General features: G+C 50.3%; 1 protein-coding gene across 1 annotated transcript; it reads right to left on the bottom strand.

The window, feature by feature from the left end:
* Window positions 1-411: 411 nt before the first annotated feature.
* On the bottom strand, window positions 412-2,068 carry LOC309808748 (bone marrow proteoglycan-like; the record flags this gene model as incomplete). The annotated part of the gene is made up of 5 exons (XM_082629341.1): window positions 412-470; window positions 675-786; window positions 1,074-1,088; window positions 1,314-1,445; window positions 1,793-2,068. The coding sequence occupies 5 exons, from the start codon at window positions 2,066-2,068 to the stop codon at window positions 412-414; spliced, it is 594 nt and encodes a 197-aa protein (XP_082485467.1).
* Between the last annotated feature and the right edge of the window lie 11,414 nt (window positions 2,069-13,482).

Raw genomic sequence — 13,482 nt, 5'->3', positions numbered from 1 at the left:
GTTGTGGGAGAGGAAGGAAAGGCCCTCAGACGTGGAGATGCAAGTACAGGACATTGAGAATTCACCTTGAAAGTCTGGAGAGAGATGCGTGGTGTCCTGGCAGCACCTGCAATGCACGAGCCCGGTAATGGGGTGTCCTACGAAAAGAGCCACCTGAGCCCATTCCTCTGTCTCGGGCCACACAGACCCCACCCCATGCTCCATCCTCCTTGAGGGTGATAACTTCTGTTCCTTTTCATGAAAGACAGTAGGGTGGGGAGGTGTGGTCCTTGTATGGCAGAAAGCTCGTGGGTGGGGCTAAGCAGAGTAGATCCATGATTGGAAGAAAAAGAAATCAGTTTCAGGAAAACAATTTTATTGCTGGGGGCTGGAGGGGAGGGGATGGGAGGAGGCTGCCCACAAAGCTCCAGCTCAGTAGGAACAGATGATCGGGAGAGCCACGCCACAGGGAGCTCGACGCCAGTGGCCTCCTGTGAAGACGCAACAGGAAGGAGTCTCAGCCTCTTGTTCTCCCTGACTCAGCACCAGTAGGGCCTTCCCCTCTGCCTACCCCACACCTCAGTGGAGGTGAGTCTAAAGAGCCAGGAGGCCTCTCCTGTGCAGGGTCTGGCTCTTCCTGGAGCCTCCGCCCTCCCAGGCCTTGCCATTATTCACCCCCACTCCCACCACCTCACTTCCGGTGCACAGGGTCACACATCTACCAGCGCTGCCCCAGAGCTGGCCAGCAGCCCCGTATGCAAACTTCCAGAGAGTGCCATCAAGCCAGCAAAAGCGTGTGCAGCGACCCTAGGGGAGGCAAGAGGGAAAGAGGTGGGCTGGGACACGGGCAAAGGGAAAGCAGGCAGGCAGAGCTGGGACTATCCCTGCCTGACCCTCCCGCTGCCTGCCAGGCATTGGCCCTTAAAGGACCGCTGGACCACAATGGACACAGTCCTGGTCAACTGAAATGTAGATCCACAGTGCTTGTCACCATCACACTCTATGCATTCCAGTGACACCCCCATCCTTTTGGCTCTAACAAGAGGTAGGGCAGGAGTTCCAACCCCACCCTACAGACGAGGAACAAGGCTCACGGTCTTGCCCAGGTCCTATAGACAGTCAGAGACTGAGCAGAACTCGCACCTAAACACCCTGATTCTAAATGCTTGGCTGTTCCCGATGCCTAGGCAGCCCCCTTGTTGTCTCACCCAGGTGTCCATCTAACCCCAGTTCTTCAGGGGATTGTAGAGGAGAAGCACAGACAAATCTGCAGCAGGTTGAACATGGGCTGGGGTCAGGGGGTGCCCCCCACTGAGACCTGGGACCCCTCTTACCCAGCCGGTGACCTGGCCTCTGATCCAGACTTGGCCCTGGTTGATCTGTCTGACTAAGCACTGGATCTGGTAATTAAGGCTGAAGTTGTGGATGCAGATGAGTCTGCCCCGGTAGCACCTCTGGCACGTCAACTGCGGGGCAGAATGAAAGAGGAAGAATGGAGTGCCTGTCCCACAGGAATTCACGTCACCTTAGTCCTGGGTGTCTAAGTCTCCAAAACTCACCCGCCACCCCACCAGCCCCACAGACATTTGAAGGCTGGAGATTAAGATGAAACTTCTGTTTCCGCATGACCCTCACCTCTTACCCCCAACACCTCTGCGGGTCTCAGCCTCTGCTAACACCCCCAGGGTCCTCAGTGCGGAAAATGACCAGCGACACAGAGGCTGGAGCCACCAGCTCCCCATCGCCACCCTGGGCCTCAGCCTCAGCCACTGGCCACTCACCTGAGCATGAATAAAATTCAGGGCCTCCCCACCAGGAGGAAGCGGCAGGTCTTGCATCCAGGGATGCCCTCCAGTTTTACTGTGTCCTCATCCTTAGGACCCTGAAGGTCCCTGTCTACCTCATCCAAGGCTGCGATGGACTCAACAGCCCCCTCTTCCCTGGGGGCATCTTCACTTCCAGAGCCCCTGTCTTCCTCTTCCTCTAGCAGCATCGGCTCCTCCACAGGGACCCCCTTTGCCTCACTTTCTGGCACCTCCCCAACCTGAGGCAGGGTGTCATCTCCCAAGGGGCTCTCACTGTTGGACATTTCAGTTCCTGGCAAGAAGAAAGGCCTAGTGCCCCTCCTTCACATCTTCCCCTCTTCCTCCCCAGAACCACGGACAGCTCCCTCCTGGCCCCAGGCATTTGCAAGCAGAGCCCTGGAAGAAGAAGAACCCGGAACAGAGCCCACCCCACCCCAGGAGAAGCCAACCTCCCACATGAGGTCCTGGTGGTGACGGGCATGAACTTAGAGTCAGGCAGTTGTGGGTTTTGTTCTGGTTCCATCATCTACTAGCTTTAGTTCTTCATTTGTGACATGGGTATAGCACACCACATACCTCATGGGGATGCTATGAGGATTAAAGGAGATAAGGCATAGAAAACGCTTTGCACAGCACACTCGGTGAGCTCAAAGTAAAAGAAGTGATCATTTGATCATCGTTTGCATCTTGCAGAAAGGACAACATTGAGACCGTCACAGTAGAACCAAGACTGCAGACATGCAGATGCCCTGAGGAATCCCTTCAACTCCAGCTCTAGAGTCCCCGCTCCTTTCTGTGCAGAGATCCTGAAATAGGGGATGGCCAGAGAGGAAGGGGGTTATGTGACTCTGACCGTATAAACTATAGAAAGGAGTCAAGTAGAGAAAGAAAGGCTGAAGGTCAAGGAGACTTTCTCAGATGAAGAGCTGAAACTGTCCCAAGTAGAAGAGCCAGAAGTAGGTGGAGTTCCATTTTGGCTTTATCCTGCAATGGAGAGCAGAGTTGGACACACACACACACATACACAAGAGCCACACCATTAGGGGACCTTGAGAGGGAGGTGGAGAAAGAGAAAGCATGAATAGAAGTCAAGATGGGATGGAAAAGCTACTGCTGTGCCCACGCCCTGATGCTCTAGGACACTGAGACCTCTTTCTGAATAGAGTGAAGCAGACCATGAGGGGCAGCCAAGGCTGACTTTCCTGTGGGCTTGGATGGGAAGAAGGGAGTATTACCTTTCTTTGTTTGTACTTAATGGTCTCCGCAGAGTCTACGAAAAAAGAGAGGATCAAGACAACATGATTGTTGGCCTTCTTAGGAACTCGCAGCCCTTGGAAAGCATGTCTCCTCTTCAAAGCTCAGAAAGCCACACACACCCTCGCATCCTCCATGCTCTGCCTTCCCCAGCCAAGGAGAGCTTTCACAGAGCTCAAAAGAAATGTGATAGGCTGAGGCTGAGAAGTCCTGACCCTGCTGACATCTGAGAGCCACACACAGTCCCAGCCAGCCCTCTAGAACCTCTCAGCCTGAGTCAGGCGCCTCCCAGGAGATTGAACATTTACTTAGGACCAGCTCCACTGCAACAGGGAAGGCACGCACTAGCCCAGAGCTCTTCCTGGGTCCCGAGGCGCACCCCAAACTATGTCCTCCTTCACTCCATCCCACAATGATGCTTTATATAGGAGCTTTGTAGGAAGTTCTCCAGAGGCAGGAGGGTTTGCCTCACAGCCTGAGGGAGATGGGAGGGCTGAAAAGAACCATTTCTTCACATCTCTGGGAGCCCATTCATTCTCTCCTGACACCCCTTTCAGGAACCTGGGGGCCATTCTGGGCTTGCTCTGGGCCAGTGGTTCTTATCCTGGGCTGCACTTCAGAATCTCCTAGGGAGTTTTCCAAAATACACAGCTCTCCTGCTTTACTGATGGGGATGTGACTGCCACAGATATTTTGGAAACACAACGGTCAATATCTATTAAAATTAAAAGTGTACAGATCAGGACTTCCCTGGTGGTCCAGTAGTTAATACTCCATGCTTCCACTGCAGGGGGTGGGTGTTCCATCCCTGGTTGGGGAACTAAGAGCCCACATGCCGCAAGGGGCAGCCAAAACAAAAAAACGTGCATAGATCATTTGATCCATTTGAGTTTTTGGACATTATCCTTTGGAAATAAAAGTACCTATAAATAAAAACACTTTTACAAAGTTGGGTATTGCTTTACCATTTACGGACATCAAAACAACCCATATCCATCAGTGGAGCATTGAGGAAAATGTGGCTCATCTATTCTACAGAATATAATGTGACTCTTGTTTGTTTGGTTGTTTGGTTGGTTGGTTTTTGGCCGTGCTGCGCAGCTTGCGGGATCTTAGTTCCCCGACCAGGGATCGAACCCAGGCCTCAGCAGTGGAAGTGCAGAGTCCTAACCACTGGACCTCCAGGGAATTCCCCAGAATATAATGTGACTCTTTAAAGAAGATATGGACCTATATCTGTAAACCTGAAGAGATGTGTATGCTGTACTGTGAAGTGAAAAAAGAAAAGCAAAATACAGAGAAATACTTACAAAAGTATGAGAATACTTTTGTAAAGAAAAAAAACATATGTGAGTATCTATCTGTGAGTTTCCTTTACATAACCACAGACTGCAGAGCTGGCGTACTAAACGGGATTCACACCAGCCTGCTTACTTTGGTGGCCTCCAAGAGTAGATGAAGCAGAGGGAAGAAAGGGGAGGGAGATTGTTGTTTTCCTTCTTTTTATAGCTCTGCATGTTTCAATGGTTACGATGTGTGTACTCACTCTGAAATTTTGCAAGAGACCTTATTAATGATTTTAAAAATACACAAACCCCTAGGGACTTTCCTGGTGGCACAGTGGTTAAGATTCCGAGCTCCCAGTGCAGGGGGCCCAGGTTCGATCCCTGGTCAGGGAACTAGATCTAACATGCATGCTGCAACTAAGAGTTCACATGCCACAACTAAGGAGCCCACATGCCACAACTAAGGAGCCCACCTGCTGCAACTAAATAAATAAATAAATAATTTAAAAATACACAAACCCCACCTTGGGAAATTTTGATTAGCTAGTAGATCTAGAGTGGAGGGCAGACGTATGCCTTTTTAAAAAGCTTCCCAGCTGATTCTGATGGAAAATGTATCTGAGAATCACTGTCCTGGGGATGTCTGAGCACAGGAGATGTTCACATCTGTCTAACCCCCCTTTCCTTCAAAACTTAGCCACTCAGTTGGCCAGTGTACCAGCCTTGATTATGGTAACATTTACTGCACATTTTAAACCTCTGTGCACTGCATCTATTACCTCACTTACAACAGCCTAGTGTGCTAGGTAGGTGATATCTCCATGGTTCAGGTGAGAAATCCAAGGCTCCATGCGGCTCCTAACCCACTCCCCACACCCCCTCCCCATATTGGATCAAACTCCATGTGTTTGTCCTTCAGAGTGCTTTCTGGAGTTAGTCATTCTCTCTTTATTGTGAAATTATCTGGTCAATGGGTCAACATCTATCTCCCTCCCTAGACTACAAGTTCCTGGATAGCAGAGACCATGTCCGTTTACTCACCTTTGTAGCCTTGGTGCCTACACATAGTAGTGCCTGCACATAGTAGGTCCTCAGTAAACATTGTTGAATGCATAAACGAATGAATACTTAAGCAAATTGCTCAGGTAAATAAGTTGGGATTCAAATCCAGTTCTCTCTGGCACCAAATTTCTCTTCCCTTCCATGTGCCTGTTGTATGTCAAAAACTAGGCTGTCTAGGTGGAGACAAAACACAGTAAATTATAATCCTTGCCCTCAATTTGCTTGCAATCTAACTGGTAAGGGGAGACACATCCCGATAAAACAAGAGGAGATGGGTTAAGACCCAAGCTAAGAGGCACTCTCTGCTGATTCAGAAGAAATTCCAGAGTGGAAGAGTGTAGGTAAGGCTCTAGGAAAACAAGGAGCTGAGTCTCATCTGGATGGATTTGTGGTGAATAGAAGGGAAGGAAACAGGTGGTCTGGGTAGAAAGAAGGGCATGAGGAAGGTGTGCAAGTGGCATGTGCACAGGACAGGGTCCTGTCAGAACTAAAGTCAATAATAGTATGCACCTTGGACGAGGGTGGGAAAAACAGGGAACCAGTACATCCCGTCTTGAGCCAAGGATGGAGATATCCTTCTCCTGTATCCACTGACTTAATGAGACAGACACAGGAATAAGGGGATGACTCAACGAGAGCCAAGACAGGAGCTCTGAGCTGCGTTCTGCTCACTCCCACCCCGGGCCGCCCCGGCAGGGCCACTTTACATGTGTGTGGAGAGAGCTATTACAGCCAGACAAGGACAGGATGGAGCCGACTCTTAGAGCCCAGTTGGTGGCTTGGCACTGGCTTGTTTCTGGTCACACCATGCGGCTTGCGGGATCTTAGTTCCCCCGACCAGGGGTCGAACCAGTGCCCCCTGCAGTGGAAGCACGGATTCTTAACCACTGCACCGCCGGGGAAGTCCTGGGAAGTTCTCCTTTAGGTCACACAATCCACAGTCTGAAATCCACAGCTAAGTGAACACAGAAATTCCATTTCCTTGACATCCAGTGGAGGTATAGAGCAGTGGCTGAGAGTGTCGGTTCTGGAATCAGACAGTCCCAGTTTGAATTGAGACTCTACCACTTAGTAGCTGTGTGACACTGGACAAGCTTCTTAACCTCTCTGTACCTCATTGTCATTGTTCATAAAGTGGGGATAACAACATCTGCCTCGCTGGGAACGAATGAGATAGCACATTTGCAGCAGACACGCCGTGAGCTGCACAGCCTCCTCCTTGCCTTCTGGCTTCTGGGATTCCATTTCCTATGGATCTTGGTGGGGGCCAGGCCTCTTATTATTGAAGACAAATGTGACAGATAGATTCCCAGCTTCCTTCATAGCTAAGGCATACGACTAGGCTCCATCACATAGAAGCATCTATTCAAGACTTCGAATACAGCTAGGGACCAAAAAGTGGGGGCCATGAAGACCTCTCTCTGGTGGTAGTAATGATGAGACTGAGTTCCTGGGGACCTCCCTGGTGGTCCAGTGGTTAAGAATCCACCTTCCAATGTAGGGGACGTGGGTTAAATCCCTGGTCGAGAAACTAAGATCCTACATGCCACGGGGCAACTAAGCCCACGCGCTGCAACTACTGAGCCCGCACGCCAAAACTAGAGAGCCTAAGTGCTGCAACTAAGACCCAGTGCCGCCAAAAATAAATAAATAAAATATTTTTTAAAAAAGAGAGATTGAGCTCCTGGGGCTGCAGTGGTCATAGGGCTAGAGGATAGACCCAAGGTCCAAGCCTTACAGCACCCTGGGTGCCAGCCACAAGGTCTGAATCTCAGCAGCAGCAGTGGGATCTTCCCCAGACCTGATCTGTGGCCTGGTTTTGGCCTCACACCTGGTCCTCTAAGCCCTTCCTGCAAACTTATGATCTACCCGCTTTCCTTTTTTTTTTTTATAATATTTATTTATTTATTTTGCTGCATCAGGTCTTACTTGCAGCACACAGGATCTTCGTTGAGGCATGCGGGATCTTTCATTGCAGTGCATGGGCACTTCGTTGTGGCACACGGGCTTCTCTCTAGTTGTGGCACGCGGGCTCTAGAGCACGCAGGCTTAGTTGCCCCGGGGCACGTGGAATCTTAGTATCAAACCCACATCCCCTGCATTAGAAAGCAGATTCTTAACCACTGGACCACCAGGGAAGTCTCAACCCCATTTCCTTATTTTTATTTTTATTATTTGGCTGCGTTGGGTCTTCGTTGCTCCCTGCAGGCTTTCTCTAGTTGCAGCGAGCAGGGGCTACTCTTCGTTGTGGTGTGCGGGCTTCTCATTGCGGTGGCTTCTCTTGCTGCGGAGCACGGGCTCTAGAGCGCAGGCTCAGTAGTTGTGGCGCTTGGGCTTAATTGCTCCGTGGCATGTGGCATTTTCCCAGACCAGGGCTCGAACCCGTGTCCCCTGCATTGACAGGGAGATTCTTAACCACTGCGCCACCAGGGAAGCCCCCCATTTCCTTTTGATAAATTCGTTTTTCTCTCAGATCAGCCAGGGAGAGTTTCTTTTGCCTGCCACTAAAAGCCCTAACAGATACAGCATTTAGCACAGAAACTGGCATTCAGTTATTGCTCAACAAATGACAGCTACTTGTGTAAGTGACTGAGGTCTTTGGGCTGACCCACATTAATCAAGTTCTCAAGAGACCAATGTCTACATCCGGTACCAATGATATAATTTAGGTTGACCTATATCCGCAAGGGACCCACTTAGGGCCCTCTGATCAGCATGTTCTCTCCCTGCATCCCAAGCTACAGTGTGCTCAGTTTACCTGGATTTTGAATGGAAGCAGAGAGCTGGAGGTCTCGGGGCCCAGTGCCTTTCAGCCTCAGGCCTGCCTTCTTCCCCCAAGAAGTGTTGGACAAACATTGCAAGATCCTGAGTCTTAGGAATCCCCCTTTCTACCTCCCAAAGTTACTCCAGAGCTTGGATGACCCTAAACAGACTCAGTCATCCATTTCCATATCAGCACTCCCATGGGGGATCCCAGCAGACAACCCCTGTATTTCATCTTTCCTGATCTCATTCTCAGGGACTCATCCCAACTTTAGGCTCATGGGAGAGCTTGCTGTAGCCCCGGTACAGCCTGTGCAGGGGCAGACCTGGCACTGAGGCATCTGCCCTGCCACAAATGTGCACACGTGTCTACAGGGCGCTGAGCAGAGGTCACCTTGGCGAAGGTGGCCAATACCGAGGAAGTCTGGTTTATGTCCCTCCCATGACCAACACAGAGCAGCTTGAAGGTAGAAAGCACTGCAGCTCTAAATACCCAACTCACACTGCTCAGCCCTCATCTCCACTTGCACCCTCCCCACACCCTGCCCCAGGGTTTATCAACCTAGAAACGATGAATGGATTCCAGGGGCCATGAACTCTGCAAACATAGACAACATATGGTGTGATGTTTCTAGGGTGAGTGTTCAAACCATCCATAAGATGGCTCTATGGCCTCCCAAAAGGCAAAGGAACTTCTCACTTTACTGGATGATCTGTTCTCAAATTGCCAGGAATGACCTCCATCCTTCTCCACCAAAAACGTCCTCCTTGGCTCTCGTAATCAGCGGACTTCTAAGACGTCCCTGAAGATCCTTCTCCCACTCCCGTACACATATGGTGCATAATCCCTCGGACTGCACATAGGGACAGAGGATGGATTTTACTCCTATGGTTGTGTTATATTATATGGCACAGTTGACCTTATGAAAGGGAGAATATCCCGGATGAGTCTGATCTAATCAGGCAAGCCCTTTAAAGTGACTGGGCTCTTTCTGAAGTCGGAGATTACAAACATGAGCAGGATTCAACCCAAGGGAGGCTCTCCATTGCTGGCTTTGAGGACGGAGGGCAAGGAATGTGGAGCAGCCCCCATGTGACAGCCAGCCAGGAACAGCAGAAGGAACAGAATTTTACCACAACCATGTGAGCTTGGAAGAGGACCCTGAACTCTAGATGAGAACACAGCTCAGCCGACACCTTGATTTTAGCCTTGAGAGATGCTGAAAAGAAAATCCAGCCTTGCCATGCCCACACTTCTGACCTACAGAACTATGAGCTAATAAATGTGTGCTGTTTGAAGTCACTAAATCTGTGCCAATTTGTTATGTGGCGTAGAAGACACATACAACCCTCGAGGCCCATTTCCTTCCCCGGATGAAACTTACAGTTAGTGCAATTGATGGTGGGGGATTGATTGGCACAGGGGAGTGTCCCAAAGGAATGGACTGGAGGACCTTCTAAAGAACCCAGGGAAAGAAGGTCAGGAAATATGGACAGGGAGAAAGGGAGGTTTGATTCCAGCCAGAGGTCCCACCACCCTTCCCCTCAGACCATAAGAGGCTGGTTAGCCTCTTCTAGCTCCAAGTTCTGCCCTCAGAGAAGCAATGAGCTGCAGGAGCCAGAACTTCAGAGCTGATCAACTGCCTGCTGCCTGGGCTTAGCCAACATCTCCCTGGGGGCAGATAAGAGGTGGTGAAAGGACTAACATCACCCCAGGGTAAGCAGCCCAGGAGACAGAGACCTGGGCCTTTGCTCTGTGAAATCAACCTTGATTTACAGCTCCTTTGACACTTCCCCCTTTAGGTGCCCCAACAATTGACATAGACCAAGGCCTGGGCTGCTAGGGCTGGAAGGGCCTTTAGAGTTGACCCAGTCCAGTCTCCATGCCTAAGATATGGAGGGCTCAGATGTCCTGATTCCCAGTTCAGTGCTTTTCCTTCGCCCTTGGTGAGAGAACCCCCCTTGGCCTCCAGGCATCTCCTCTCCCAGGGACTGTGTACACACAGCAAGGTTAGAAGGAATTCGTCTTTGCAGTCAGTGCCCATCCCCCACCCCACCTTCCACCTTCAATACTTCCCCAGACCGTCTAATTCTCTCCATCTGTGCTGCCACCTCCTTAGCCCAAGCTGCCAACCTTTGATAACGTACATCCGAGCCCATCACCCCCATGCTTGCTATGCAGTGTCTTCCTTCTGTGCTAGCAGTCCATCCAAACTCATTACTATTGCCTTCAAGGGCCTCCATGGTCTGGCTCTTGTCTACTTGTCCAACCTCGCTGGTGTGTGTGACCCTTGTCATACTGGTTTCTGCTCCATTGGCCAAGTTAAAGTTTGGTACTGGCTCCTTCTCATCTAGCGGGTCTCGGCTCCAAGGTCGCCTCCTCAGAGAAGTCTTCTCTGATGACTCTTTCTAAAGAAGCCCACTCTGGGGACTTCCCTGGGGGCTCAGTGGTTAAGAATTCACCTGCCTATGAAGGGGATACGGGTTCGCGCCCTGGTCAGGGAAGAGCCTACGTGCCGCAGAGCAACTAAGCCCCTGTGCTGCAACTATGGAGCCTGCGCTCTAGAGCCCACAAGCCACAACTACTGAAGCCCGTGCGCCTAGAGCCCGTGCTCCACAACTAGAGAAGCCACCACGATGAGAAGCCCATGCACCTCAACGAAGAGTAGCCCCTGCTTGCTGCAACTAGAGAAAGCCCGCGTGCAGCAATGAAGACCCAACGCAGCCAAAAGTAAAATTAATTAATTAATTAATTAATTTAATTTAATTTTTTTAAAAAGCCCACCCAACCCATTCGCATATCTAGTTATACTGGTGCACATCATTCATTTACTTCCATCAGAACAGTTGCCAAAGTGATACAATCTTGCTCTTTCACTGGTTTCTTGTTTACTGTCTGTCTTTCCCAGTAGGAAGTAAGTTCTAAGAAAACAGGGACCTCATCTTTCTTGCTCACTGTCTAGAACTCTACCCAGATCATAGAAGGAGTTTTTCAATTAGTTGATTAATCAACTTGAAATTTACTTCCTGGAGAAAGTCCAGCTGAGTTAAAGTCAAAGTCCATTCATTTCAATTCTACAGGTGTCTTTCTGAGCCCCACCTGCCATGGACACAGTCGTGGGCCAGGCTCTGTGCGCTGGGTCATACATTCATTCTTTCAGTAAATACTCAGAGGTGGTCTCTAATCTCAGGGAGGCTTCATGTAACTGATAAAGCAAGACAAACAAAATGAACCTCTTAGTAAAACAAGGCACTGTATTGAGTGGACACTTAGAAGGATAAAACTTTCACTTGCTAGAAGATACCAATTTTCCGGGCTACCAGAGTCACATTAAGGGCAAGGGCAGGCAGAGAGGGCTTCCTTGTAAAGGCGTTCCTTGGCCTGGGCTCTGAAGGATTGACAGACAGGAGAGGAGAGGCAGAAGAGAAGTAGGAGGCATTCTAGGAGCCAAACCATGGCCCTGAACTGCTGGAATTTGAGCCAGGATATGGAGGATTGGTGTTTCCTGGAGGTTGTCAAAGAACGAGGTGGGTTCGTTTCTCAGCACCAAAGCCAAGCTCCTCCAATGAGCAGTGTAGACTTGCTGGCCAGTTCGTCAACCCCCTCGACTCCTTACACCATAGTAATCTGGTTTCTGCCCACCCCGCATTGCTCCACGGAAACTACTCTTGCCAAGGTCCCCACTGACCACCTAATTGCCAAACCCAACAGACATTCTTCAGTTCTTGTCTTCTTTGACCTCTGCAGTGCCTGATACCTCTTTACTTCCTCCTTCTTAAAAACAGCCTCTTTTCTTAACAACTTCTCTAGCCATGCCTTCCCAATTTCTGCTGGTGGGCTCCTCTTCCTCTTCTGGAATTTTAAATGTTGGCCATCACCTGGTTTCTTTTTCTTTTTTTTTTTTTTTTTTGCGCTACGCAGGCCTCTCACTGTTGTGGCCTCTCCCATTGTGGAGCACGGGCTCCGGATGCGCAGGCCCAGCGGCCATGGCTCACGGGCCTAGCCACTCCGCGGCATGTGGGATCTTCCCGGACCGGGGCACGAACCCGTGTCCCCTACATCGGCAGGCGGACTCCCAACCACTGCGCCACCAGGGAAGCCCAATCCCCTGGTTTCTTGGTACCCTTTTTTCCTAACTCTACACATGCTCCATGGGTTATCTCATCCACCCCCGCATCTCAAGCTATGCAATATATACAGATCACTCCCAAACCTTCATCTCCAGCTCCAGACCTGCTCCTCACCAGGTTTGGTCCACAACTGAAGACTCACATATACAGCCACCAAATAAGCCTCCCAACTTGGATGTCCCATGCGCATTATGAATTCAACATGTCAGACTGACTCGTCACATACACACGTGCACACACACACACACACACCCCTACACAAAACTGCTCCTCTTCTTGTGGTCCCTTTCTCAGGGGGAATCATCACCTTGCACCCAAACCCCCAAGCCGGGACTCTGGGGCCACCTTCCACAATCTTCTCATCACCACACATTCACGGTCATAGTGGTCCTCCTTCCGCATCTCGTCTACCCACCCAACCCCACTTCCCCTGCTGCTCTCCTAACCAACTGCTGACTGTCTTTCACCTGGATCACTTCAGTGGCTCTCAAATCACTTTCCCTTCCTCCTCTTACCATAACCTCCCCCATCTCTTTTTTTTTTTAATTTATCTATTTATTTATTTGTTTTTTAAATTTTGGGCTGCATTGGGTCTTCGCTGCTGTGTGCGGGCTTTCTCTAGTTGCAGCGAGCGGTGGGGCTACTCTTCACTGTAGTGCTCTCATTGCAGTGGCTTCTCTTGTTGCAGAGCATGGGTTGTAGGCACGCAGGCTTCAGTACTTGTGGCACATGGGCTCTAGAGCACAGCCTCCGTAGTTGTGGCGCACGGGCTTAGTTGCTCCGCGGCATGAGGGATCTTCCCGGACCAGGGCTCGAACCCATGTCCTCTGCATTGGCAGGCAGGTTCTTAACCACTGCGCCACCAGGGAAGTCCACCCCTCACCCCCACGTCTCTGATACATTGTCTGTCTGCTGCCAAAATGAGCTCCTAAAACCCGGAGCTCATCACACAAACACTTTTCAATTACTTCTTCTTGCTCTTGGGCAAATACTTTCTTCCTGATCTGGCCCCTCCTTACCTCAACTTCAGCACTATTGACATTTGGAACTGGATGCTTCTTTGTTGCAGGGGGATGTCCTGTGCAGTGTTGGGTGTTTAGCACAATGTCCTCACCCTCTAGATGCCAGTAGTACCTTTCCCCCAAGTTGTGACGATCAAAAATATCTCCAGATGTTGCCACATGTCCCCTTGGGGGCAGACT

This window comes from Mesoplodon mirus (assembly GCF_964341445.2).
Source record: "Mesoplodon mirus genome assembly, chromosome: 7".
Classification (NCBI taxonomy): Eukaryota; Metazoa; Chordata; class Mammalia; order Artiodactyla; family Ziphiidae; genus Mesoplodon; species Mesoplodon mirus.
Note: the sequence above shows the minus strand (reverse complement) of the source record. Positions and strands in the feature narration are given on the sequence as shown.